Source organism: Budorcas taxicolor, chromosome 2, assembly GCF_023091745.1.
Source record: "Budorcas taxicolor isolate Tak-1 chromosome 2, Takin1.1, whole genome shotgun sequence".
Lineage (NCBI taxonomy): Eukaryota > Metazoa > Chordata > Mammalia > Artiodactyla > Bovidae > Budorcas > Budorcas taxicolor.
The window spans coordinates 12,063,222-12,090,290 of record NC_068911.1 but is presented as its reverse complement, the minus strand read 5'-3'; the positions used below and the strand labels follow the sequence as shown (position 1 = coordinate 12,090,290).

At 42.2% G+C, this 27,069-nt stretch overlaps 2 protein-coding genes across 2 annotated transcripts in view; both read right to left on the bottom strand.

Annotated features, from left to right (window-relative positions):
• AUTS2 (activator of transcription and developmental regulator AUTS2) overlaps positions 1-27,069 on the bottom strand; it is a 1,205,988-nt gene that overhangs the window by 1,098,760 nt on the left and 80,159 nt on the right. The window lies entirely within an intron of this gene.
• Positions 5,106-5,725, bottom strand: LOC128062220 (40S ribosomal protein S9-like). Its single transcript, XM_052654610.1, has one exon. The coding sequence runs from the start codon at positions 5,688-5,690 to the stop codon at positions 5,106-5,108; it is 585 nt and encodes a 194-aa protein (XP_052510570.1). The 5' UTR covers positions 5,691-5,725.

The following is a 27,069-nucleotide window of genomic DNA, read 5'->3' as shown; positions in this document are numbered from 1 at the left end:
AAACAAACAAACAAACAAACAATCAAAAACTAAAGAAAAGAATACATACTGTGTGAGATTCCATTTATGTAAAATTATTGGAAATGCCAATTAATCTATAGTGATAGAAAGATCAGTGGCTGCCTCAGGACAGGGAATGGAGAGGAGAAGCAGAAAAGAATTATGAAGGCAGCATAGGAAAGCTTTGGGGGTTGGTAAATATGCTCATTTCCCTAAGCATGAAATGGTTGTATGCATGCATGCTAAGTCACTTAAGTTGTGTCCGACTCTATGCAACCCCATGGACAGCAGCCCACCAGGCTCCTCTGTCCACAGGATTCTCTAGGCAAGAATACTGGAGTGGGTTGCCATTTCCTTCTCCATTGGTCTTTAGAGGTTAAGAACTAGTTTTATTTTTCCAAATTATTAGCAGTTGGGAGTCTTATATGTATAAATGATTTACTTCTAATAATAAATATGTATTGATTTATAATGTAAATAATAATACAGGTAACTTGGAATTTTAAAACTGGAACATGTAAAGTGAGTATTTTCATACAAATCATTAGAATACATTTATATTATATATAAATCTACACGTTGGAAGATGCTACTGAAATTTTGCCCTACAGAATATAGAATATCACTCTAGAATTCTTAAAATAAAAAAAAAATCACTGGTAAGAATTATATGATGACTGTGAAACAGATTCTCCCATTATAATACTACTACTGTCATTTAAAGTTTTGACAGCAGCTGTAGCTGGAGACCGGAGCACTTTACGAGAAAGCCTCATTCTTCCATCAGCTCGATCATGTCCAAAGTATTTCACCTGAATTTCTTGTCCAACTTCTAATCCTAAAGCACTGGGATGTTTAATCTTTCATTGATCAAGCTGTGTGTTGTGAAGCAGTACTGCAGTCATATTTGGATGGAGTTTAACCATTACTCCAACGTCTCTGATTTCAGTTACCGTGGCGGTGTACACTGCTCCAAATTCTAATTGCCGCTCTTGATCATTTTTGCGGATATCAGTAATGAAGTCTCTTGCTTCATGCATGGCACTAGGTCAAAACTGTAATATACTTATATGTGAAATTTACTGTATTATCAATTACATCTCAATGTTTTTTCAATAATTCAAAAGGGAAAAGTAAAATGAAAAGTAAGAAGCATAATATCTGCTCATGGTCTAATAGTTTATACTTAAGTGGAGGAATCAGACAAATACGTAACTGTGGAAGTACCATAAAGATGGAGATGTGGAATACTATGGACACACAAAGGACAGGCATTATCCTGAACTGGGAAGCTAAATATGATTTTATGCAGAAAACTGAAGTACAGGTGAAGCCTGACTGATCAGATCTGTAAGGCAGACTGCTCAGAAGTTCTACTGTTTATTTTTAAAAGTCAATCTCATCTTATTATCACAACTCACTTTGTGTGTATTATTTCATGATGATTATGTTATATTTTAACTATAAAACACCACACATAATGCATACCAATGTATGCTTTAGAGACAGTCATTTCCTCAGAACCAATAATCATCTCTTGAAGGTTTTATTTTGTTCTGTACATGGGAAACAGTGTAGAACTCAAAGATAGAAACCAAACTAATAATCTGGGTGTTTTTCCCTCTGTTTTTACAAGGCTAGAAATAAGTTAGGGTAAAACTACAAAAGCAGCACAGGAAGTGCTAGTATAAATGGATTAAAGCAAATGTCCTTAGACTCACAAGACTCAAGTTTATTCTATACTAGTATAGACTTAATGTCCCAAAAACCATAAATGTATTTTTCCCAAGGGGAAAAAAAAAATGTATCTCTAGTAATTCTAATTTCTCTGCACAATAAACAAAGTAATTTAAATTATTAATGAAGACCTTAAAGGAACTCTAGAAAGAAGTATATTTAAGAGAGGATTCCTTTTAAACACTGGAAAGAAGTACATTTAAAATAGGATCAATTCTTCCACTATTCCTCAAAACCAAACAGTAATTACAGAACACTTGCCCTTTTCTTTTTCTCTGATTCTAACATTCTGTGAAGCATTCCTCCTGCCCAGTTCTAAATGCTAAGCTCATTCTTAAACTATCATTTTCATGTTAAAAACTGCATGGGAGGGGTGCTGGGGGTGTGTGTGAAGGGCACAAACAGGCAAGGCAAAGAGATGGAACCACACAAACTACAGATACAGATAGTGCACTTCAGTTGTGTTCAACTCTTTGTGACTCCGTGGACTATAGCTCGCCAGGATCCTCTGTCCATGGGATTCTCCAGGCAAGAATACTGGAGTATTGCCAGTATTGCCATGCCCTCCTCCAGGGGATCTTCCCAACCCAGGGTTCGAACCTGCTACTCTTGCGATTCTTCTGCACTGCAGGCAGATTCTTTACCGCTGAGCCACTGGGAGGTCCATTTTTCTCCATGTGTATTAAATGGATTTCAAAACAAAATACACAAGAAAAGCTCAACCTCATTTTTTAAATATTGATTTCTACGTGTACACTAAATGACTCTTTTGTCCCATGGTCTCAGTCACCATGCCATTCTGGTGCTGAGAAGCAAAGAACAGTCCAAAACAGTCAATAAAAGAAAAGAAAGGATAAAAGGCAAGCATCATGCAAAGAAAACCACTAAGAACTGTATCTGCCATCAAGGTCAGCCCTGACAATCACAGCCTCTCCCAAGGGCCAGCTCAGACTAATCTCACTGTGAGATGGTGGAAATGCCATTCACCAACTTCGGCATGCTGTGTGCTTCAGAAACAGATATTAACCACATCTTGTACCTGGAACACTTCCCTCAAACTCCTCTTTCAACAAACAGACAAGAAATTTGGCCAGAGCAATAGAGGTGTTAGTTTAACAGATTAAGTTGTTCACTGTCAGAGTCAAGCTGCCTTCTTAAAGATAAGACATGCTTCTTTAAAAGGACTTCTCAGCTAAAAGACTGTAATTTGGAAATTTAGAGTTCTGTCTCCTGTATATAGAGACAGAACACAATCAGGAACACACATTCTCTAACTTAAGCTTTTTTGTAAAAGCTTAAGGATGCTCTTAACTTGTGGAGTAACAGTAAATACTTAAGGACCTAAGATATGACCCACTATCTAGGTATCATACCCACACCAGAGACTCTCCTAAAAGGATACTAAGGTGGAAGTCTGTCCACTGCATCCCAAGGAGTCCAGGCCAAAGCCTCAATCTCAGTTTCTTTAATTGCCAAATACAGTTTATAACTAGAACATACAACCAGTAACAAGCTTAATTGTAACAGTGGGCATTTAAATTGCTTTTGGAAAACTAGCCAACAACCTGTGGTATACAGCTTCAAATGGATGCAATCTCATAAGCTAATTAAGATCTAAACCCTGACAAACTGTAGCTCTCACAGTGATATTCACTTGCAAGCTGCACCCAACTAAGGTATATAAAAGGATAATTTAGAAATTACTTATGGGAATTAGGGGAATTGTTTAATTTGATTTTGCTTTGGATCTTCCCACTATTTAGAGGGCTGGCTTTCAAGAAGAAAAAGTCTCCCAAGTAGAAAATATCAGAATCATTTGCTTTGTTTAAGTAATGTCAGATCCCTTCATACCTGAGTTGGTTTATTTAGGTGACTTGGGAAAATAATGGCATACTTTTTAGAAATTTTTAAAGAAAAGAAACTTTCAAAAAGGAGGAAGAAGTTTTAGCAGTCATGCTACTGAAGCAATGACTTAAATTTGATCAATGGACACAGCTCAACAAGAATCAGGAGAGTTTTCTAAGAAACAAGGATTCATTTCTCCCTCATTACTAACTCCCCCACACTTCTCACTTAATAAAATTCAGAGTTCTGGTTTATTTTATTTAAAGGACAAAAATCATCCTCACAGTGAAAAGATTCAATAGAAGGAAAAATCTTTAGTTTTGCCCTTTCCACCCTGAGTCAGTGTGTGCTTCCAACAAATTCGAAACAAAAGTACCTCAATATCTGGACTGCTGAACAGTAGATGGATGGTTTCAGTAAAGTGCTTATTTTTAAAGAGCCATGAATGACTCTGATTCACCATCTTTAAGGAGAGCACTCTCATGGGTGAAAACTTGTCCAAACTCTCCAAATGGCCAGATGGGCATTACTCAACACTGAGAGAGAGAAGTTACAGTAAAAATACTATGAAGTGAAATTTTCTGCTAGTACTGCAGACCTCCTCAACCCATTGTTACCTCCTGCTGGGGCTCATTCCTCTGTTGCCAAATTTCACTCCACCTGGATAGCTCAACGATTTATACATGGCACCCACACAAAGCCTCTTCTTGTGATTAATACGAACTAGTTCAAGTCCAGATGAGCTATGCTACCCTTTTGCTGGAAAAGGAACGAAAGAGCCTCAGTCTGGTTTTACAGGGGTCAACACAACCAAAAAGGAAGAAAGGAGCTTTCCAAACTTCTCTGCCCTCAAGTCAATTCTTCCAAGGTAGTCTAAACTGGGCACTCGTTGACCTTGTGCAATCTCACTAAGTCCACCCACTGCAACAATCTCCACAGCAAACAGGCTTTTGTGACATGTTTGCAACCCTCAGCAAGGAAGCATGTACTTAGTACGCAAGCACCCAACCAGGCAGGGATGACTTCAGCTGAGTCAAGAGGGCATCTGAGCAATTTTTGGCGGCTCTGATAAACAAGCATGCAACACCCCTCCCACAGTTTTGACAAAAATGTCCTTGCAGCAATAAATGGAGGGGATTCAGTGTATGACTGCTTATGTGACAGAGATCCAGTTTTCTCAAAAAGGTTCCAAATAACCAAATTTCATGTCTTTCAAAAAACATCCACAACATAAAATATCCTAAATCAAAACTCAATTTTTAAAAAAGCCACAAAGCTTGCCTTTCTTCATTACCACATACTACTTATTCCCCTCCCTAAAAGAAAATACAGGAAATAAATAGTGCAAACAGCCACCACATGACGAGGTCCTATCTTGACCCCGTGTATCTCTCACAATAACACAGGCTATATGTTAACCGTGGTTTGTTTGTTTCTTTGTCTGTTTTCCCCACAGTGTGGACAGCCTGCTTTATTATCTGAGGCACACGGGCCACTGCGCCGGCCCTGGGCACTGCCCGGGCTCAGTCCTCCTCCTCATCGTCGCCGGCTCCGGCCCCGCCCTGACCCTTCTTGGCGTTCTTCCTCTTCACGCGGCCCGGGCGGCCCCCACAGTACAGGGAGCGCAAGGAGAAGTCGATGTGCTTCTGGGAGTCCAGGTGCACGATGAAGGACGGGATGGTCACCACCTGCTTGCAGACCCTGAAGTGACGCTGGCGGATGAGCACGCGGGCATGGTGGATGGACTTGGCCAGGCCCAGCTTGAAGACCTGGGTCTGCAGACGTCTCTCCAAGAAATCCTCAATCTTCAGGCCCAGGATATAATCCAGCTTCATCTTGCCCTTGTCCAGCACCCCGATACGGACAAGCCGCCGCAACAGGGCATTACCTTCGAACAGACGCCGCGGGTCTTTCTCATCCAGCGTCAGCAGCTCCCGGGCAGCCTTTCGGATCTTGGCGAGGGTGAATTTGACCCTCCAGACCTCACGTTTGTTCCGGAGCCCGTCCTCGCTGATCAGCTTCAGCTCTTGGTCGAGGCGGGACTTCTCGAAGGGTCTCCGCGGGGTCACATACGTTTTGCGACAAACCCAGCTCCGGGCGACCGGCATGCTGGCTCTGTTTGCCTGTCTGCGCCTGAGCGAACGCTCTGGAAACCAAGAAAGAGCTTAACCCTGGTTTAAATACTCCAACTACCATGAACCCAGGCTTCAGCAGAATGTGAGATGGGTGACTAACACCTCTGTGTCCTGCAGGAATGATTGCCCATTCCTTTCAAGAGATAGTTCTAGATTTGCTGACAACCAGCACCCCTGCCCTCAAAGAAGTAATATTTGGTCACTAATACCCTCCTATGTCTGAACTCCAGAATCCCAGTGCTTTCTGTGTACAGAAAAAGACACAAAAAGATTTTTTTCCAAAAGGTTTTTCTTTCAGTTGCTCATGAAAATGATTATAGGAGAACTGATCAATCAGATGCCTTGAGATATTCCTGCTGCTTGTGTTTCTGCAGATAATAGCAAACGAGTGATATAAGACAGGACTAGGTAAGCTAAACATCACAGCATCCTTTCTGAGCCATTCAGACTTTACTTGAACAAATGCAGCTTTTACAAAGAAGATTCAAAGGATCAAACGTGTCACTCAGAGCTCATTCTCTGAGTCCTCTTCAGGAATCTTAGAAACAACGGAAAAAGCAAAAAGCTAGAGGAGGAGGCCTACAGTCAGTATCCCAAGACCAGCAATCCGAAATACTAGATGCAGAGCCTCTAGTCAATTTTTTGTTAAGTCAAGACCATAAATATGCACTGCCATGGTACGGGAAAGGGCTCTCTCTCACACCTACTCTACAAGGCAGACAAGCACTAAACTGTACAGAAACAGGGTTATTAAGTACATATTTCAATTAATTATTTTACGTGCATACTAAGTCACTTCAGTCTTGTCTGACTCATTATGACCCTGTGGAGAGTAGCCCGCCAGGCTCCTCTGTCCACTGGATTCTCCAGGCAAGAATACTGGAGTGGGTTGCCATTTCCTCCTCCAGAGGATCTTTCCAACCCAGGGATCTAACCTGCATCTCTGCCATCTCCCACATTAGCAGGTGCTTTCTTCAGCGATCATGCTCTCCCACCAGGTGGATTCTATCAAGCTGATTGATAAAACTAAAGTCAGATGTTAACCCCACCAAGGTAGGGATTTGGTCTGCTTTTTGTCACAAATGTATCAAACAACCAGAACAGTGCCTAGCACTCTGGGCATGCGAATACTGCATGCCGATACTGAGGGCACACAAATATCAAATTTAAATTTAATTCTCACAACTACCTCGAAGAAGAAAGTAAAGACTGAGACAATGAAGTGGCATGCCTAAGAACACACAACTGGTAAGGGACAGCATGACATTTATGTCCTTAAGAACAGATCCATCTATACTGGCTATTGTAACCAGTGGGTTTACCGCACAGTATAACCAAACTATCCTTTATTAACAGCTTATACTAAATTCTGCATCGAGCTGCTGCTGCTGCTAAGTCGCTTCAGTCATGTCCGACTCTGTGTGACCCCAGAGACGGCAGCCCACCAGGCTCCACCGTCCCTGGGATTCTCCAGGCAAGAACACTGGAGTGGGTTGCCATTTCCTTCTCCAATGCATGAAAGTGAAAAGTCAAAGTGAAGTCGCTCAGTCGTGTCCAACTCTTAGCAACCCCATGGACTGCAGCCTACCAGGCTCCTCTGTCCACGAGGGCTAAGTACTCTGAAATCAGTGTCTACCTCTAGCAACTGTTATATGAAACCATTAAAGAAAGCAAACTGGTGGCACAACATAACCCAGGACTAAAATTCACATTTATATTAAGCTCCAACTCTTTCTGATGGGACAAATGTATGTATAAAGCAGGCAGATAAGGTCTGATAATTAAAACACAGGAGCCAACTTGTGGACACACTACTGATCTCTTAGGAAAAAACAAACAAATCTTGCTTCAACAATTACTGTTATGAAGCAAAAGAAATACTTTTAAAATATGGTAAATGGTCATATTTGAGCCTCAGGAACAACTGAGGCGTTCCCTATCAAGAACAAAGTAACGAAAGTGAAAAAATTCCAGGAGAGAAGTATCAGAGGTTGCAAGGGCTCTAGAACTGGCCTGCCAATATCTGTATGGTGATTTCTTGGGAACATACCAGCCTTTGTATAAGTGCTTAGAGCAGAAGCATCAGCATTTTTTCATCCTAGAATACACATGACATCATATAATCAAACGAGGTGAAGTGAAATCCCATCACAGAGTACAACACAAACAGCTGTGAGTTCCTAGTTAAAGGACAGCAGCTCAATTCAGCTGCACACCTGCAATTATTTAATGTCTAGTTAAGCTTGTCTCCATTTAATAAATTACTTGATAATTACAAAGAGAATGGGAAGAAAAGACATAAGCCACAATTGAGAACTAGCAAGAAAAAAAATCCACACAAAAGATCTGGGGAAAAACAAAGTATCTGAGCCAAGCAAATTCAATAATTCAATTTGACAGATATTTTGTAAACATCTGCTGGTTCTGGACAAGGCACATCATCTGTGGCAGAGGGTACACGGCTAACCTGTCCTGGACCTGCCCTCAGTGTGCTCACCAAGTCCCTGAGCTACTTCTAGGTGGAAAGGCGGAAAGATATGGAAAGAGCTGTCACCATTCCAGGTGGGAAAAGGAAAAAGAAAAAAAACTGCAGGATTATCAGTTTCCCTTTTCATCAAGTAACAGACTAGACACTTTCCCAGCCCTCCAGCAGAGTCTGCTTTCATCTGTCCTCTACAAAGGAGGCTAGGACAGTATTTTGGAGCCAGACTATAAGGAAGCTCATATGGCATACTAAGAAGTTTGGAAAACGGCAGGTCCTGTGGACAAAAGAAAGGTTTTGTCTGTGGGTTTTTAGACTCTAGGTGCGATGCGCGTGGCTGAGTACTTCTGAAAGAAATCTCCGGTGGTGACAGCACAGCGAGACAACTAAGAGAAAATGAAGCCGGGGTGATAAGCCAGTACAAGGTGCTGGGTCAGGAAGAAGGCGGACAGAAGGACAGAGTCAAGGTACAGTTTAGAAGTGAAACAGCCCGGACACAGTGACCTACCCAGATGAAACCTATTTCAAAAATAAAATGAATTAATAAAGGATTCTATTACGTTAGCTATAGAGGTTACTATTTTACAATCTAGAAACACTGTCCTACTTAATTAACTAGGCAGATTCTAATGAATTTACATATACCCAAACTAGGGGAAAAGAGGGGGATGGCAAAGCATAACCAGACAGACAAGCACTCAGGACCAATACACACCCTCTTTAAAGAGCCAAATAGCTGCAGAGAGCTTTCACTTTTAGCATTTCACAGCTCTGATATTTACTGAAGTTTATAGTTCCTCTTCCCTGGGAGTTATTTTATTGTTTAAGTGGACTGTATTAATACTCGTACTTCCACCCTGACCAAACCAGCAGATGAGAGCAAACAGCTTCCTCTGACTCCTCTACCTGCTGCTATTTTCATACCTAACCTGCTCTAAAAGTATAATGATCAGCTCTAAATCTTGGCTTGAAGGCAAAGTACTAAAGGCCAGTACAACATTTACATTTCTCCCAGGCTGAGGCATGGAAATTCAGTGACAAATCAATTTTTCCCTTTCCAGAGTGGTGGATATGCAGGCTTTTGACAAGAGGCAGTGCAGGTGAGAGGAGATCCAAAAGCAGATGCCGGGAATGTCCTCCCATGAGTTACCTGCATAACCCCACCAATTTTAAAAGCATTTATCAAGTCAACAGAGCACACCCAGACAAGTGATTGGGCGGGCTAAACAGGTTTCAGACAGGTCTCTGTCCATATGCTTATATGGCCATATGCAGGCCACAGTCAAGCCACCCATCAGGCTTGCAAAGAAGCATCAGAGCACAGATTAGAATTTCCCAGGAGTCCCATTCCAAGGCAACGCTTGCCCCCTTTGCACACCACTCATCCTGCACATGCCTATAGAAACATGTCCACCCTCCACAAGCCCATAGGCATTCTTGTGCCTCCTTTACAGACCTTTAAACACTTTCTCTCTTAGTCTGTAAACAATCCTGTCTCTTCATCTAGACCGTATGCTCCTGGAGAGTGCACACTGGAGTTCACTTTGTGTTGTGCCTACATAACAAAAATTCAATAGACGTTTAGTGCATGACATGGTAACAGCAGCAGAGAACCCTAAGGAAGACCCTGGAAGGCCTCTGAAGGACAGCAATGCTTCCCAAGATGTAACACGCAGACAAATGACCTGGGGATCTTGTTAAAATATGTACTTTTGCTCTTTTTTTTTTTTTTTTTTCAGGTCGCCCTGTGCAGCATGCAGGATGTTTGTTCCCCAACCATGGATCAAACTTGTGACCCCTACATTGAGAGCATGAAGTCTTACAAGACTGCCAGAGAAGTCCCTAAAATACAGACTTTTGCACCCTATACCCTGGAGATTCTGATTTTGTAGGTCTGGGTTAGGGGGTCCCCAAATCTTCATTTCTCACAACATTTCTGGGGATGCTGATGTTGCAGATCCACACAGCTCTGTCTAGAATAACCCCCGATCCAAAGTAGTGCTAAATCCCTTCATTTGTGTCTGACTCTTTGCGACCCCATGGATCATAGCCCAACAGGCTCCTCTGTCCATGGGGATTTGCCAGACAAGAATATTGGAGTGGGCTGCCATTTCCTTCTCCCACCCAAAGTAGGAGTCACCCCAAATGCAATCCTGAGAAACAACATGTAGTTGCCACTGTGCCCCTCTCCCCTACACCACGACAAGTGTTTACACACACCCAAGGCAGCCCCGAGCACTTCAGGTCAGAGAACCGCTAAAGACATTCTCCCACGTACCAAGTCCCAAGTCCCCAGGATTTCAGTTGCTTGCCCACAGACACTGAGGATATGTCTCTCACAAATACCTCTCACTGACTTTTATTTTTTTTCAAATCATTCACTCACTTCCCTTCCTTTTCTCTCTGCCTTTGCCTCTTGCTCCTTGTCCTTGCACAACTGGAACCATATCTGCATACTGAACTATAGCCCTTTTTTTTTTTTTGGAAAACATCCCAGGGAAACTGCCTGCCTCTCAAGTTACAGGTCCTCCCCTCTCTAAATTTACCTACTTTTCCCATAGCGAACTCTCTCCATGCCAGAAATTAATCAGCCCCCAAAGACCACCCAGGAACAGCCATGGGGAACTCTCTGCCCTCTCCATAAAGCATAAAGCGGACTGCCAGTGCCTTATGGGCCCCCAAGTCCCTCACAAGCACACTGCCGTCTGCATCAGTCGCGTGAAGAGGCTGGCTGCTCTCAGGCTTCCTTCCAGTCCTGATGCTCTAGAAGAGTCTGACCTAAACCCAAGGAATATACTACTCCAAGTGCCTCCTTTGCTGACACTCTCTATGATGGTGCCAGTCCTTTCAGTTAAGAGACGAGGGGAAAACATCAGAACAATCAGAGTCAGGAGACCTTTAGTTAAACCCCAACATCACCAAGGAGCTGTCGGACCTTAGCAAATCACATAACCTATGTGACCCTCCATTTCCTGAGCAGTAAATTCAGCCATTCTATGAGGTTTAACTGAGTTAAGAGGAAATACAGAGAAAGTTTCCCAAACTGCGAAAGACTACAGGAAGGTTATTATCAATGCCCAGGTTCCCGCATACCTCTACTTCACCTACTAATGGTTCCCAGCCAAATGGTTCCCTCTCCTTGAAGACACACATCCCAGTCATGCCAGTCAAAGCAGAGTAACTTCATGTTCTCTGTATCTCCAGGGTGGTGACAGTCAGCTTTGCATTTAGAGGTGTCTGTACTCAGGTTCCTGTCAGATTGCAAACTCCCTGAGGACTCTGTGCAGCATCTCACATATCATCTTGTTTAGAGTCTGGCGCATTCAGCAAGTACTTAAATACCCGCTGAATGCGGGTATTTCAGTTGCTAGGTTAAATTCCTCTCAGGGTAAAGGAGAGAGCAGGAAGAAAGGCTGATCAACGGAAGTCAAATGCAACACAACTGCTACTTTACCCCACAGGCTCTGAAATCACTGTCCACTTTAAGCCATTATTTATTGGCACCTTTCTGCATCCAAGGCCAGAACTAATAAGCACTTCACATGTATTATGAACCTTAATGCTCACAACCACTCAATGAGGCAAGTACTACCATTATTCCCTTTTTTTATAAATGAGCAAAGCACAAAGCTGTGTCTGGGGAGATGCAGCTAGCACAGGCAGAAGCAGGAACTTGAATCCAGGAGGTCTTATTTTTGGAACCAATGCTTTTATTTTTCAGGTGCGGCAGACTTTTCCGGGACACAAAGACTCGAGGCATGTCTCCATCTGGGAAAGGCACCTTTGCTTCCACATTTTAGCTCCTTACTCTGAGAACCAATTAACAGGACAAAACGACAGCACTGTGTTCCAGAAAAAATTACAGCTGCTCATTCTCTCCATTAGCACGTGATGGGGTGGTGGGGAGAACCAAATACTTAATGTGCTTGAAACCTAGTCTATGAAAGATTCGGTTGCTTGAAAACCACATTTATAACTGGAAGTAAATCTCAAGAAACAAAACTCCAGGCAAGGTTTTCACTTCAATAACCTTTCTAGTTAATAATTGAGAGTACTAAAAGAAAAAGAATAAAAGATAGGCTCTGAATTATATGTCCCACAATGGAGGCTAGTCAGAGGCTCAGCAGAATCTTCCAAATCTGTCACTCCAGATGGAAAATCCCCAGCGGCTAAGACTCATGAATTGGATTTGCATCCTTCTCTGGCTGATATACCTGTGACAAGCACCAGAATTCCAGGAAACCTGTACATCCTTAAACCATCTAACATAACTAACACTGCTAATAATGGCATAAAGAAAGAAAGAAAGAAAAAAACTCAGTAATCTTTGCAACTTTTCCAAAATAGTTTATTTTAAAACTTAGAAAAAACAAAACCCAACAGAAAAGTAAGCAAGGAAAATGACCAAACTATTCACAGAAAATGAAGTACTACTAGATCTTGAATATAGTAGAAGAGTCTCAATGTTATTCATAACAAGAGATGCAAATCGAAACCACTTTGAGATACTAATTTGCTCCTATCAGACTGGCAAAAACTCCAAGGTTCAACAACACACTCAGCTGACAAGGTTGTGGGGAAATCCCTAGTCTCAGACAGGTGGGATATAAATTGGTACAACCTCTAGAGAGGGACGGCCTGCCCATGCAGAAGACACAAGAGACTCCGGTTCGATTGCCAGGACAGGAAGATCCCCTGGAGTAGGAAATGGCAACCCACTGTAGTATTCTTGCCTGGGAAATCCCATGGACAGAGGAGTCTGGTGGTCTACAGTCCACGGGGTCACAAAAAGTTGGACACGACTGAGCTACTAACCCTTTTTCACTCTAGGTTTGTCACAGCTTTCAAGGAGCAACCATCTTTAATTTCCTTGCTGCAATCACCATCTGCAGTGGTTTTAGAGCCCAAGAAAATAAAGTCTGCGACTGCTTCCACTGTATATATACCTAACCCAAATCCTAACCTCTCCCTCCCCAAGCACAGATAGTAGAGAATTAAGCATTTTTAGTAATTAAAAACTTAGAATTTATTCGGAAGCAAATTGGAGTTCAAATGCACAAATGGAGACCATGAAATAAAATCTATTAACAATAAAGTGGTTCTGGCTTTCCTTAATGTGAAAATTTGACATGTTGGCAGAAGCTGACTGGAACTGACTCAGCAACACATCATCTCCAGTGGCATCTCGCATATGCTCTCTGTATTGACTCCAAGACTGTGAGCACTGCAAGGCCATCACAGCAGTCCACAACATGTGTGCAATCTCACAGAAGAGGAGCCAAAATGACAAGGCCAACCTGTGACATCAGTGACCCAACAAAAAAAGGGCCCCCAAATGCACAAATTAGATGTATATGTACATTAGACGGTATAGAGGCTGCCACTCAGTAGGTAAGTACTCTTTAAAAACACCCTTTGGGAGACAAGTCATCAAAGCCCAGCTCACCTAAGTGCAATCTAGGGAAATTTATTTGCTTTTCTACTAGATCAATAGGTAGCAAATAAGGTCAGAGACTAGAAACGAACGATCAATAAAATGGGCAAAGCACTGTAGCCTGTCACTGGTCGCAGCCACATCCTGTGTTCCTGTCCAGAGAAGCTTTTCGCAGGGAGATTGCAGGGAACACACTAATAACTATGTCACTCCATTTCTTACACTTACACACACACACACACACACACACACACCCCTCTTCCAGATCAAGATATCCCTTAAGAGCACCAAGCAGAGACACAGAGACACACACACACACACAAGAGCACCACAGCAGACGCAGATGCAGACACAGACAGACACACACAGACACATATACACAGACACACAGACACAGATACACACACACACACACACAGACACACACACACAGACACACACAGACACACACACAGACACACACACAGACACACACAGACACACACACAGACACACACACACAGACACACACACACACACACACAGACACACACACACACACACCCCTTCCTTCACTGTGCTTAAAATTATGGGATCATTACTAACAGATCAAGATATCCCTTAAGAGCACCATAGCAGATCACCCAGGGAGAAAAGCTTGCCCTAGACACTAGTTCTATGCATAACTGGACGAACAGTTTTTACCAGTTTAGCCAAAGTAACTGCTCAAAGTTAGGGAAACAGAAGCAGCTGAAAGAACCACCTCACTCTCCCTCCCCTTTCTCAGGTCTGTCTTAGCTTCTTAATGAGCAAGGCCATGCCCTAGAAGGTTCCACTTTAAACTGTTACACAATCACAAAACGTCTGATCTGCTTGACGAGGTGAAGGGAAACACTGCATGCTGATCCAGCTACAGAAAGTTCCCCTGGTACCTCATGAATTTTTGAAGCTGTCTCATAAATTAGTTCAACCAAAACCACTTAACTTGGTCTTGTTACACATTCTCCTGCCACAGTGGACAGTGTTAGAAATTGTAAGTTTAAAATGTAAACAAAAAAAAAGAGGAAGGAGGAGGGACTCTTCCACAAAGAGCTGACAGTGCCAATTCTGAAGGTTCTGGATACACAGTTTGGGATGCCTGAGAACTCAAAGAAGAGAAAATGTTATTCTGAGAGTTAACAAGATGCTTTGTTTCACTTACACCCATAGATATAACACGGAGATAGTCTGAGGAAAGCTTAGGCCAGTCCTCATAGCATATCTAAAGAACCCGCCCCTGACATCTCCACCAGTTTGGGAGGGTGTACACACGCACTCAGTCATGTCTGACTCTTTGAGGCCCCATGGACTGACTGTTGGCCACCAGGCTCCTCTGTCCACAGGATTTTTCCTGGCAGGAATACTGGAATGGGTTGCCATTTCCTTCTCCAGGGGATCTTCCAGACCCAGGGATCGACCCAGACTCTCTTGAGTCTCCAGCATTGGCAGGTGGGTTCCTTCGATTCTGACCACTGTTCCCTTATGTTAGTTAATCCCCTCTCTAAACGGTGAGCTTCCCAAGCACAGAGACCATTTTATTTATTCCCAGTGCACTTGGTGCTTGACACCTTGGATGCAGTGTATAAATCTTGTTTTAGTGTTTGCTAAGAAGAGGCAATGCCTCTGCCGAAAGAAAAGGGAGCCCTTGCAATTTCATTCTCTTTCCCTTGGCAAAGGGAGGGTGAGATCTACATTCTAAAGCAGTGATTCTCAGAGTCAGGTCCCTGTACCAGAAGTGTCAGCACCACCTGAGAACTTGTTAGAAATGCAAATTTTGAGCCCACTGCAACCTGCTGGATCATAAACTGCAGATGAGATCTAGCAATCTGCATTTTAAAAAGCCCTCCAGGAGACTCTAATGCAAAGTAAAGTTTGAGAAAGGCTGTCCGAAAGTTTCTGCCCATGGAGCTTCCTAACCTATCCCTCAGAATAAGTAAGACAACTCTGAACAATTTTTAGATGTTTAGAAATAAAAATTTACACATAACCGCGAGCCAGCTTTTCTGGCAGTGTTAATTAACTGCATATGCCACGCTGGTTCAGCGGTTTTTATTAATCTATCCTCTCCACTCACAGCACAGACATACATATTTTACCAATGAAAATAAAAAAGTCAAGCCAACAGCTAAGACACTAGGAAAAAAATCCTTTTTACAAACAGACGGAAACACATTAGGAAATGAATGTTTACACAAAGTTACAAGAAAGTCAGTCTCCTTGGACAGAATCGAGGTCACTCTGCATTTATTTCCAACTGAAGCAACTAAAAGACATTCAGGCAAGACTTCATTCCCTCTTCACATGACTATGGTGCCCTTCTTCAGAATTTCAGGTTATCTGCTAGTGTTCCTAAAAATCACATCTAGATATGTGGGTAAGGACATTTGAGGTTTAAACAGGGAGGAGCAATTTTTTCACATGGAGACATCAATGATCTATCAACACAAGCCAAATTACCCTGCTGATGTTCTGGGGAAAAAATTCTATTCCCTGTGTCTGAAAAAATGTTGTACCCTAACATGGGTCTGCTTCGGAGGGAAAACAGCCCAGCATAGACACCCTTTGCAGACATAAAGAGAGGATGGCAACAGGTATCAGTTTCACAAAGTGCCTCCGCAACAATCACATGCAAATCTAAGGAAACCAACACCAAAGTTGGAATTGTTTGTAGAAAGAGCATCAAACATCAGGAGGAGACTCCTGAAAGGTAAAACGAAGACCTCACATTGCCACGAAACTCAGCAAATCTCCCTGCCAAATTATGTGAAGAACACAGTAGAGGTTCTCAAACTTTAGGAGCATCAGAATCACCCTGCAGGTTTATTAAAGTTTCTGATTCAGTGGGTCAGTGCAAGAATTTGCATTTCCAACAACTTCCCAAGTTAGGCTGCTTGTCTGTTAAAACGCTTTGAGAACCACACAGCTAGATGTTACGGAAATCAGATCTGCTACAACTCCAGCTTTGTCACAAACTAGCTGCACAGCTTTGAGCAAGTCTCAAAATCTCGAGTTTGCCTTTCTCTTCTTCTTCTGAGAAATTACAACCAGAGAATCTCCTCTAAATTCTAACACTCTCTGGTTCTATGCAATACAAATTCCACCTGGATTAGCACATGAAATTGCAGGAATCCTGAGGGCAAGAAGAAAGACTCCAGTCCTTGAGACAAGCAATGAATTACATAAACAGTTAAAAATCACATACACACACACACACATACACACCCAGAGGCAACAAATTAGTCTTTGTTGTTGTCAAAAGCTAAGAAAAGCAGTGCTAACCCAATATGGCCAAGTGGTAAAAATTACCCCCTTTTTATTTCCAGAATCTCATGCTTATAAAAGAAAAAAAAAAGTCACAGCATGAGGTAAATTTCCCTTTAACACCAAGTACTTTAATTATTTACCAAAACCTTCTTGTGGTTTTACCCTCAAAAGGGAGAAATGGGCTGCTAAGATTTATTAAACGTCAAAAATATATAGGGCAATAACAGATGCTTTCACATCCTGTTGTTACATTACGTCTTCACAATGGTATGAAATAAATATCCCCATTTTGCAGATGAAGAAACTGAGGCTCACAGAGCTTTTCAAGACAGCACAGGTAATTACTGTCCCAGTCAGGATTTGTGCTAAGGTCTGAAAAGTGAAAGTGAAAGTCACTCACTCATGTCTGACTCTTTGCAACACCATGGACTATACAGTCCGTGGAATTCTCCAGGCCAGGATATTGGAGTGGGTAGCCTTTCCTTCTCCAGGGATCTTCCCAACCCAGGGATCAAACTGGGGTCTCCTGCATTGCTAAGGTCTACACAATTCCAAACTTCCTCACATGCGGCAACAGCTGATTTCCCCATCATTTCTATCTACCATGCTGCTAAGTCACTTCAGTCGTGTCCGACTCTATGTGACACCATAGACGGCAGCCCACCAGGCTCCCCCGTCCCTGGGATTCTCCAGGCAAGAACACTGGAGTGGTTGCCATTCCCTTCTCCAATGCATGAAAGTGAAAAGTGAAAGTGAAGTCGCTCAGTCGTGTCTGACTCTTAGCAACCCCATGGACTGCAGCCCACCAGGCTCCTCCACCCATGGGATTTTACAGGCAAGAGTACTGGAGTGGGGTGCCATTGCCTTCTCCGGCTCTATCTACCATGGGTCTTTAAAATACCATAAGAAAGAAAGATCCTTTTCTTAAGTTAAAATGATGAGGGTTCTTACGTTTTTTAGGTAACTGAGAGAGATCATCTTCAAAAAGGAGGTCTCTCAGATAGTGCTTTTCCCAATAAGCTCTTGAATGGTAGAACTTCCAGGGGCTTTATAAGGCCACTGTATTTTAATTTTTAAATTGTATTACTTTTCAAGCCTGGATAGGGCAAGCTGATGAGCTTGATCACAGTGTTAATTCATTCTACACAGCCCAGAACATTCTTAATAGGTAGGCAGTTAAGAGAACGTAGGCCAGAAGTAGACAAAGAAAACCACTCCCCCCACCGCCGCCATCCTTCATCTACAACGCAGCCCATATTGATACCTACCATAACCCTATAAAGTGGTCTAATTCAGAGCAGTATCAGCTGATCCCAGAAAATATTTCCCCATCTCCCCTTTTAGGCAAGCTGAGCACAAATCCATATCAACTGAAGAGGTAACAGATAAGAACCAAGCTGACAGATTTATAGAAAGGAATCAATAAATGCTATTTTTCAATGCTTGCAGGCTACTCCACTACCTATGTAACTGTTCATATGTGTAAAGACTCCCCAGCCTCATATTCACTCATTCTCCCAATTAAATCACCACATGAATATGTTCCCAGAGCAATACTCCATATGCCTTTATTTCATAGTCCAATCTAAAGTGTGACATTAAAAGTGATAGGCCTTCACAATAACAGGTGTTTCTGTAACAACTTATTTCAAAGAGCGGCCAAGAAAAGTGTCTTTCAAAGGCGTGGTTCTTTCCCCTCCATCGCTCTCTGTCAACCACGTGAGAAATTAGGTTTCTCCTCTGAAGAGAGAGACCTGACATGGCGATGCCACTGCCCTCCCTGAGGTACAGCCACACGGCCCGTCACCCCTGACCCTGTGAAGTTCTCAGCTGGATGCACAGTGGGCCACAGCAGGTTGCTAATGAGGCCAAGGTGACGCATCAGAACCACAGGGGTCAGTCCACTTGGCTCAGATCCAGGGCTAACCTCATGTCTAACCTCACCCTGGTAAACAGCTGGCTGTAACAGACAAAAAAAAAAAATCCATTCTCCAACAGGAAAAATATCTCCTGCATTGGATCCCACTGAGACTAAATCACATATCAAGAATTACTACTTCTATCCTAGAGAATCAACCATGTGCAGGGCACTCAAAGAAAGTAGTAACGGCCTCTATTAACAGCCTCTATAAACTCATTAAGTGACCAACATTCCACTTTCCAACTAACATTTACTAAGGATCGACAGGTTGTCATGCACTGTTCCAGGAGTTGTGGACACAGCAGTGAACAAGGGGAAGATGTCTCTCTCCTCACAAAGCTTCCCACCTTTGTGGGAGAATGAAACAATATTAACTCATAGGGTAAAAAAAAAGTTGTTTCAATGCAAGTAAAGCAGAGTAGGCATAAAGAGTGATTAAAGGGACTTCCCTGGCAGTCCAGCGGTTAAGACTCCAAGCTTCCAATGCAAAGGGTGCAGGTTCAATCCCTGAATGTGGAGTTAAGATCCCACATGACTTGTGGCCAAAAAACCAAAATATAAAAGAGAAACAGAGTTATAACAAATTCAATGAAGTCTTTAAAAACAGTCCACATCAAGAAAAAAAAATCTTAAAAAAAAAAAGTGACTGAAGAGGGAGGAGATACTTTAGACAGGGTCGGGGACAGATGAGATGATGTCTAGCAAATACTTAAGAGGACACATGATAGTTACTATCAGTAATCTTTATGACTACCCCACAGGTACTTATCTATATTTTACAAATGAGGAAACTAGAGCTTAGGTAATTAAAAGATTTGCCCAGGTTTATGAATGCCATGCCCAAGTCACAGCTCTACGATCCACGGTGCCCTTTCCACAACACAAGGATATCAACGTACCAGCCTTGGTCTCCAACACCAGGTGTGATCCCTGGGTCTGCCCAAGGGGATTCACTCAAGTACAAAATGAAAATAGCTTAGTTATGTGTACATCTTTTTATCTCAACCTTTAAAATTCATATTTCTGTGTATGTTTTGTAAGTGTAAATATGTGTACAATTTAGATGGGAATATTAAAAATATCTATTTTTGACAGGGACACATGATCTTAAAAATTTCAAGATCACTGCACTAGAGAACAGATCCCAAAGAAACACACACAGTTCCCCTTCCCAAGAAGAGAACACTATATCATGCACAGCCTGTGTTCTGTGAACATACTTATAAATTTCAAGATAAAAAATGAAATGAAAATAGGCCATACATGTAAATCTAAGGTGCAGCTCATAGCAGTTAGGACCTTTCACTCCAGTGCCTCATCTGACCAACATGCAGGCCTCTAAGGCTGGGCCCCACACCCTGCAGATTACACGGCCTGTTCCTCTGACAGGGAAACCTGTTTACTCCACTCTGGAGGGAATCCACCAATTCATTTCAAATTGGTCACCAGACAGCAGCTGTCAACTGGTAATAACTTTTGGTCACTCCCTACCCAGGCTGTTTAATACACATGTAAACATAAGTTTCATAAATTGTTCCAATGTGTATTTACTCAAAACACCATTATGGGTCCATCAGACTGTTATAGGCTATCAGCTAAATAATATGCATTTTTTAAAAGGCTTGGCAGCTTAATACATATTTTTACTGCTCACATAACTCAAAAACGGCCTCAGAGTAAAACGTTTAATTTGACACATAAATAGTCCATTATATGGCCTAATCCTCTTTTGTGTTTTCAAAGAGGGAAGAAAGTGCCAGGGTATTTCAATTTGATAGGAGGAGCACAGCAAGGGAGGGGGAAAAATTACTCATACACAGCTGTTGATCTTACTTCAGGGCCAGGCTCAAGGCACTTGGTAAATAAAGGCGTATTTAAAAAGAAAGGGCATCTGGTTATCAGAAGCATTTAGGCTGATGGGTTTTTTTTAACTTTTTAAACAAAAATGAGAAAAGAAAGGCCATTATTTGGATAGTCTCCTGGATATTATCCTCCTTCAAAATGTCTAGTATCATTTATCTACACCCATAAATTAATCTGGTAGACAAGTGTTCCTTAAAATAGGGTCTTGTAACTACTAGAAACCACAGGAGATCTGTAACTGATTTATACATCTTTTTTTCACTCTCAATATGTAAATATGCAATTACACAGACACTCATCTTCAATGTGACCAAGAGTTGCTAGTTGCCTAATAAGTCAGCTGCCGAATAAGTGATGGGGCGAGGCGTCCTAAAATCTGTATTAGTAAATTAAAATTACCAAGTCAGCAGAATTTCCCTGGTGGCTCAGACGGTACAGAAGCTCCCTGCAATGCAGCAGACCTGGGTTCAATCCCGAGAAGATCTCCTGGAGAAGGGAATGACTACCCACTCCAGTTTTCTTGCCTTGAGAATTCCATGGACGGAAGAGCTTGGTGGGCTACATACAGTCCATGGGGTTGCCAAGAGTCAGACACAACTGAGAGACTAAGGCTTTCACAAAGAACTTTAACTTTTGGTCTACCAAAAGCCTGGGCTGCCTGCAATGCTGCAAAGTGCATACTGGGCACTCACACCAACACTGGAACTCAGAATCCTCAAGCGCTCAGGAAGGATAACTTATCACCGTAGCAGTGGTATGTTTCGTCATGGTTTGCAACACTGCTATTCCTTTTAAATTACTTTTAGTTAAATTTTGTCATTAGAAATTTGACTTGTTGAAGATTATTTGGTTAATCTCACAATGTGTAGTGATATAGATTTATATTTTGTCCTGTAATTTTCAGTAATGAGACCTTAAGACACATATGTAGTCTGGTTAAAAATAAGAATAATCCCCCCCAAAAAAAAACAATAATCCAAACCCCTATAACTAAAGCAGATGTATTGACAACAAGTCGACTTGCCAGTAAACTGCTAGCATAACAAACCTTCATCTATGATTTTTATGCTCTTTAAATCACTTGCCATCTATCATCAAGGAAAGTACAATAAAAAATTTTTAGCTTAAAATTTTTAAGCTAACTTTAAAAATTATTTTTAAGGGACAGTGCTTTTTATAAGATAAAATCATACATATATGATTCATAAAATCATATATGTACATGGCTCATAAAATCATATATATATATATGGCCCATACTAATATTTGGTTATCTTGATGCTGGATAGTAAAGATGAAATAAGGAGCTTCTGTCCCAACTAAATAGGTTAAATCCAAAAATTTGAGAACCACAACTCCAGATCAGTAATTCCTAACATTATACTGAGTGAGAGCCACTTTTGAGAATCAGATAGAAACATGCACACGTGCATTAAGTTTGTATCCTGAGGCATGTTTCTTAATTCATAAAGCCTTTATAAATCCAAATTACTTGGGTCAAGACAATTTTGTGGTCTTACTTTCTTATGATGATTATTTTTAAGATAGTAGCTCTTTTAAAACTGCCCAAATGCTGCTGCTGCTGCTGCTAAGTCGCTTCAGTCGTGTCCGACTCTATGCGACCCCATAGACAGCAGCCCACCAGGCTACCCCATCCCTGGGATTCCCCAGGCAAGAACACTGGAGTGGTTGCCATTTCCTTCTCCAATGCATGAAACTGAAAAATGAAAGTGAAGTCGCTCAGTCGTGTCCGACTCTTAGCAACCCCATGAACTGCAGCCTACCAGTAGATAAAGGTTAATACTGAAACGACTCCCTGGAAATTCTGTAAGAATCTTCTCCTTTTTAAACACTATTCTCAAGGTCCTTGAATCCAGTGTTAAGAACCTCCCAGATTCTAGAATTAATACTGCTTTCATCATCATTTCAATACCAACTCAGAAAACTGTACGTATTATCTCTTGATCCATGTCAGGATTTGTTCCCAGTTTTGGAGACAGCAGGGTTTACTACCTTCCACTGCTAAATCCTTCTTCAAAACCCTATGGTAAACGTTTTACTCTAGAGGAGAAAATAACCTATTCTAAAGGTATTCCATTTCAGTACCTATGGTCCAGTCACTGTAAGATTCTGTATCTTTTAAGATTAGAATATCACCTGCTGTGTTCCCATTCCTTCACACTTGGGAAACCTACTGTCTCCCTTTCACTTTTTCACAACAGTAGGAGAAAAGTATTTCTTATACTGACCTGAAATCTGTCTTCCTATTACCTACCCCTCCCCCCATAGTATTTGTTCTTACATCATGGATCCATACGTGAAGTCTAACTTTCTCTCTTCCTGAAGACAGTCTCGTGAACACTTGAAAACAGAGGACACAGCTCCCTTCTTTCCACCCTTCATGTTTTCAGGCCCACCTCCCCATCCTGCTCACTTTCTCTGAATATCACCATTTTATTTGACTCTGAATTCAACATTCCAAGACAATTTTAAAAACAGAGTAATAAGGCCTGATGCTGGGAAAGACTGAAGGCAGGAGGAGCAGGGGATGACAGAGGATGAGACGGTTGGATGGCATCACCGACTCAATGGACATGAGTCTGAGCAAGCTCTGGGAGTTGGTGATGGACAGGGAAGCCCAGTGTGTTGCAGGACTGGGGGTGCAAAGTGTCGGACACAACTGAGCTGAACTGAATACGGCCCGGACCCTTTCTCTAAATACCTTACTTCTACCAATGTAGCCTCAAAACAAACTAGTACTTTTTACGAACGTTATCAATCTGCTAACCCAATCTCTTCTAAAAAATTCTGCATCAAAACTCTGATTTCAGAAAACATGTCACTAACCCTGAGGCCAGTTTTCCTACTAAATTCAGTTCTAATCCTCAAAATTGCTGTTGCTAACATGTTCACCTGAACAAATACCTTAGTTTGCCTAGAATTAGAAGATAACTAAGCAAGAAGTGGGAGAAAACAGGACTCATTCTGAACTCCCTAAAACAGAAAGGAGACAAATTGAGGGGGACAGAGAATTGTAGCTCACTTTCATTTTTCTCTCTTTTTCTCTATCTAGTCAGAGAAGTCAAAGAAACTTTAGAACTGGGTTTGGAGGAAGGGTAGACTTTAGATAGGCAGAGAAAAATACAAGGTCATTTCTGCCCAGAATGATCTGAGCAGAGGTACACAGGCGAGAAAGTCTCAGGCGTGTTACCCTCTGACTTAAGCAAAGGGTCCACAGGGAGCTGGCTTAGGGAGTAAGGCAGGGAAGCAGGCTGGGTCACAGCACAGAGGCACTAACAGCTGGCTGTGGAGCCCAGCTTTCACTCTAGAAGCAGTGAGGAGTCACTGAAGTTTTAAAGCAGGAAAGTAACATGATGAAAGCTATATTTTAGAGACAGCATGGGCCTCTATACACACCAAGCATTTAATCAATGATGCTGACCGGACATATAGATTCAAACTGCCAGGAAAGAAGCATCCTGTGACCTAGAACTTACAGAAAAACCACTTCCCTAGTGAATTCCACCTCAGCAGCAACTCACTTCATCTTTTTAATTTAATTAAGTACAAAGAAAGAAAAGAAAACAGAATGAAACTCAGACAAGCTAGCACTGACTGTTAACGTCCAAGAGTCCCTCCTGTCCCTCCTAAATCCAAATGCATATTTTACAGTAAGCTAAAAATGATACAGAGGCATTAAATATTTACTCCTCCCATTTGCTATTATTTTTCACTCGTTACTTGGCTGTAACAGTCATTAACATGCTGCAAAGGAACTTCATGTAAATTCATCACTAGTCTGGGAATACTGCTCCTCTAATGTACTGGCTGTAAGTTACACGCGGCTCAGAGGCGCCATTTCCCTACAGGCAGGGCCAAATGTCTAGTTCACTCACAATTTACAAATGATTATTTTTCTAATTAATCATTCATCAAAAAAACATAAATGGCAACAGGGTGTGAAGACAGTGCTAGCAAAAAACAGAAGGGGCACCGATCCATCGATCCTTCCATCTCTGCCTGGTGAACCCGGGCAGCAGCCCCAGTCCTACGGAGGGCCACAGCGGAGCTGTCAGTAAAGGCTCCTCGGCCTGCTGGGGCTGCTGCTTCAGAGAAGGGCTCCAGCCTGCCCCAGGGAACAGCTGCCCCTCCAGTACGCCAGAAGGGCTAGCTCATTTCACACCAGATCATCAGAACCGCCTCCCTGGTCTCTCCTTTTTCTAGTTGTTCCCAATGTCCACCCATTTACCTCACCACACTTCCTCCCCAAGACACACACATTAAAATATTTTAGTGTCTTCATAATGAGGTAAGGCTGGGAGCTGGGACCCTTTACCAGAGAGCTTGCACCTGGACAAAAATCTCCTTGAGAAACAGAATACAAAGAAACTATAAAGGACTAAAAATAACTACATGCATGTGCAGTTGGGGCAATTATGAACAATAAGATACAAAAAGGCAACAGATCAACTGCCATTTTGCACACAGCACCACCAAAAGGGCAGAAAGACCACCAAAGCTACCCCTCCTGCCCAACCCACCATCCACCCCTACCCTCATCCCCATTTAAGAAACCAGCACACCCTCCCTCTCCTCAGGGAGGAAACAAGGGTACCTGTTACTTGGTTTTGATCCCTACTACTGTGGCACAAGTCCAATAGTAAAGCCTGGATTTCTCAACTGGTCTCATCAATTTCTGTTGATTAAAGGGTCCAAAGGCCTGATTCAGTATCCACCATGCCATTCGAATCCACAGGGCTTTTACCAATCTCATGATGTCTAACTCTCACATCTTGAAAATCCCTTAAATATCCCCTGGTTCAGGCCCTTTATTTTCTACTTGGGGAAACTTAGACCGGGTGAGGTTCCAGTGTGTTCCTCATCATCTGCCAAACACGAGTTGGGGACTCTTCAAGCAGAGGCTTTGTTTTTCCTGGTTAGGTCTCATCATCTCTGCCTCTATACTGATTAACAGAACTGTGACTAAGAACTGTGATACCTGAGTGGCTGCACACCGCTGCTACACGCAAGAAGGCAGGCATAACGCAAGATGTAGCCACCTGTGCAAAGACTGGCTAACTTTTAAGTACGTAAACCAGGTTTCTTAAGTGGCTGTACTAAATCAGAGCTAAAGAAGCGAGTATATTAGAGACAGACATCCAGTGTTTTCCAACTGCCAGGATCAAGTAGGTAGATCTTGGTCTGCAGAGAAACTTAAACAATCCTACTTCAGGTCAACCTAGAAGTTAAGTGAAAGTTGCTCATTCACTTCCAACTCTTTGCCACCCCATGGACTATACAGTCCATGGAATTCTGCAGGCGAGAACACTGGAGTGGGTAGCCTTTCTCTTCTCCAGGCAATCTTCCCAACCCAAGGATCGAACCCAGGTCTCCCACATTGCAGGCAGATTCTTTACCAGCTGAGCCACCAGGAAAGCCCCTCAACCTAGAAGGCTGACTGCTGATCAAAAGGTGAGGAGGATAGGAACAGCTCTTACCAGATCATAATATTAAAACCCATTCTCAAGAGGTCTTACAGGCAGCAACTCTGAGGCTATAAAGTAGGCCTGGCAAAGAAGGGCTGTAATAATAAAATTGAAGTTTTAATCCCAGTCAAATAAAGCATAGCCTCTGCCGTTTGGTCTCCAGCTGTACAAAGGTGTACCCTTCCCACTACAGAGAAAACACTGTAAGGAAACAGTCTCTTCGGGAAGTGTAAATGAGGGGTTGGAATAGGAGATGGCCTCACTCATTCTCCACAGTGTAACTATGATATTATATGATTATTCCACTTTATACTTATTCAGTGCTTACTATGTGTTAGGTACCAATGCAAAGCACCTTATATGCATTAGGGTCACCTAAAACCTCATAAGAACTGGACACAGGTACTGTTCGCTCCATTTCACATGGAGGGACATAGACACAGTGGGTCACTAAACTATCCAAGGTCACATGAGTCACATATCTAGTAAATGGAAGAGAAAGGATTTTCACCCAGACATTCTGACTCACTGCCAGCACTCATAATCACCAAAGTCTCCCACCACATCGCTTAGTATTTGGGGTAATAAAAGAGTAAGAAAAATATTTAGTTTCGGGGGTTTTTTTTGTTGGCTGTGCCAAGTAAGTTGTAGAATCTTAGTCCCCTGACCAAGGATTAAACCCAGGCCATGCAGTAAAAGCACTGAGTCCTAACCACTGGACTACCAGGGAATTCCAAATATATATATAGTTAACAACAAAAGAACAGAACCCAAATTGGAGCTAAAAGAAATCTGATCTATCAAATAATCACATCAAGCTATACATGATATCTCCTAGATGTCTGGATTCTACAATTGCCAATAAGAATCTTTGAAACAGATAA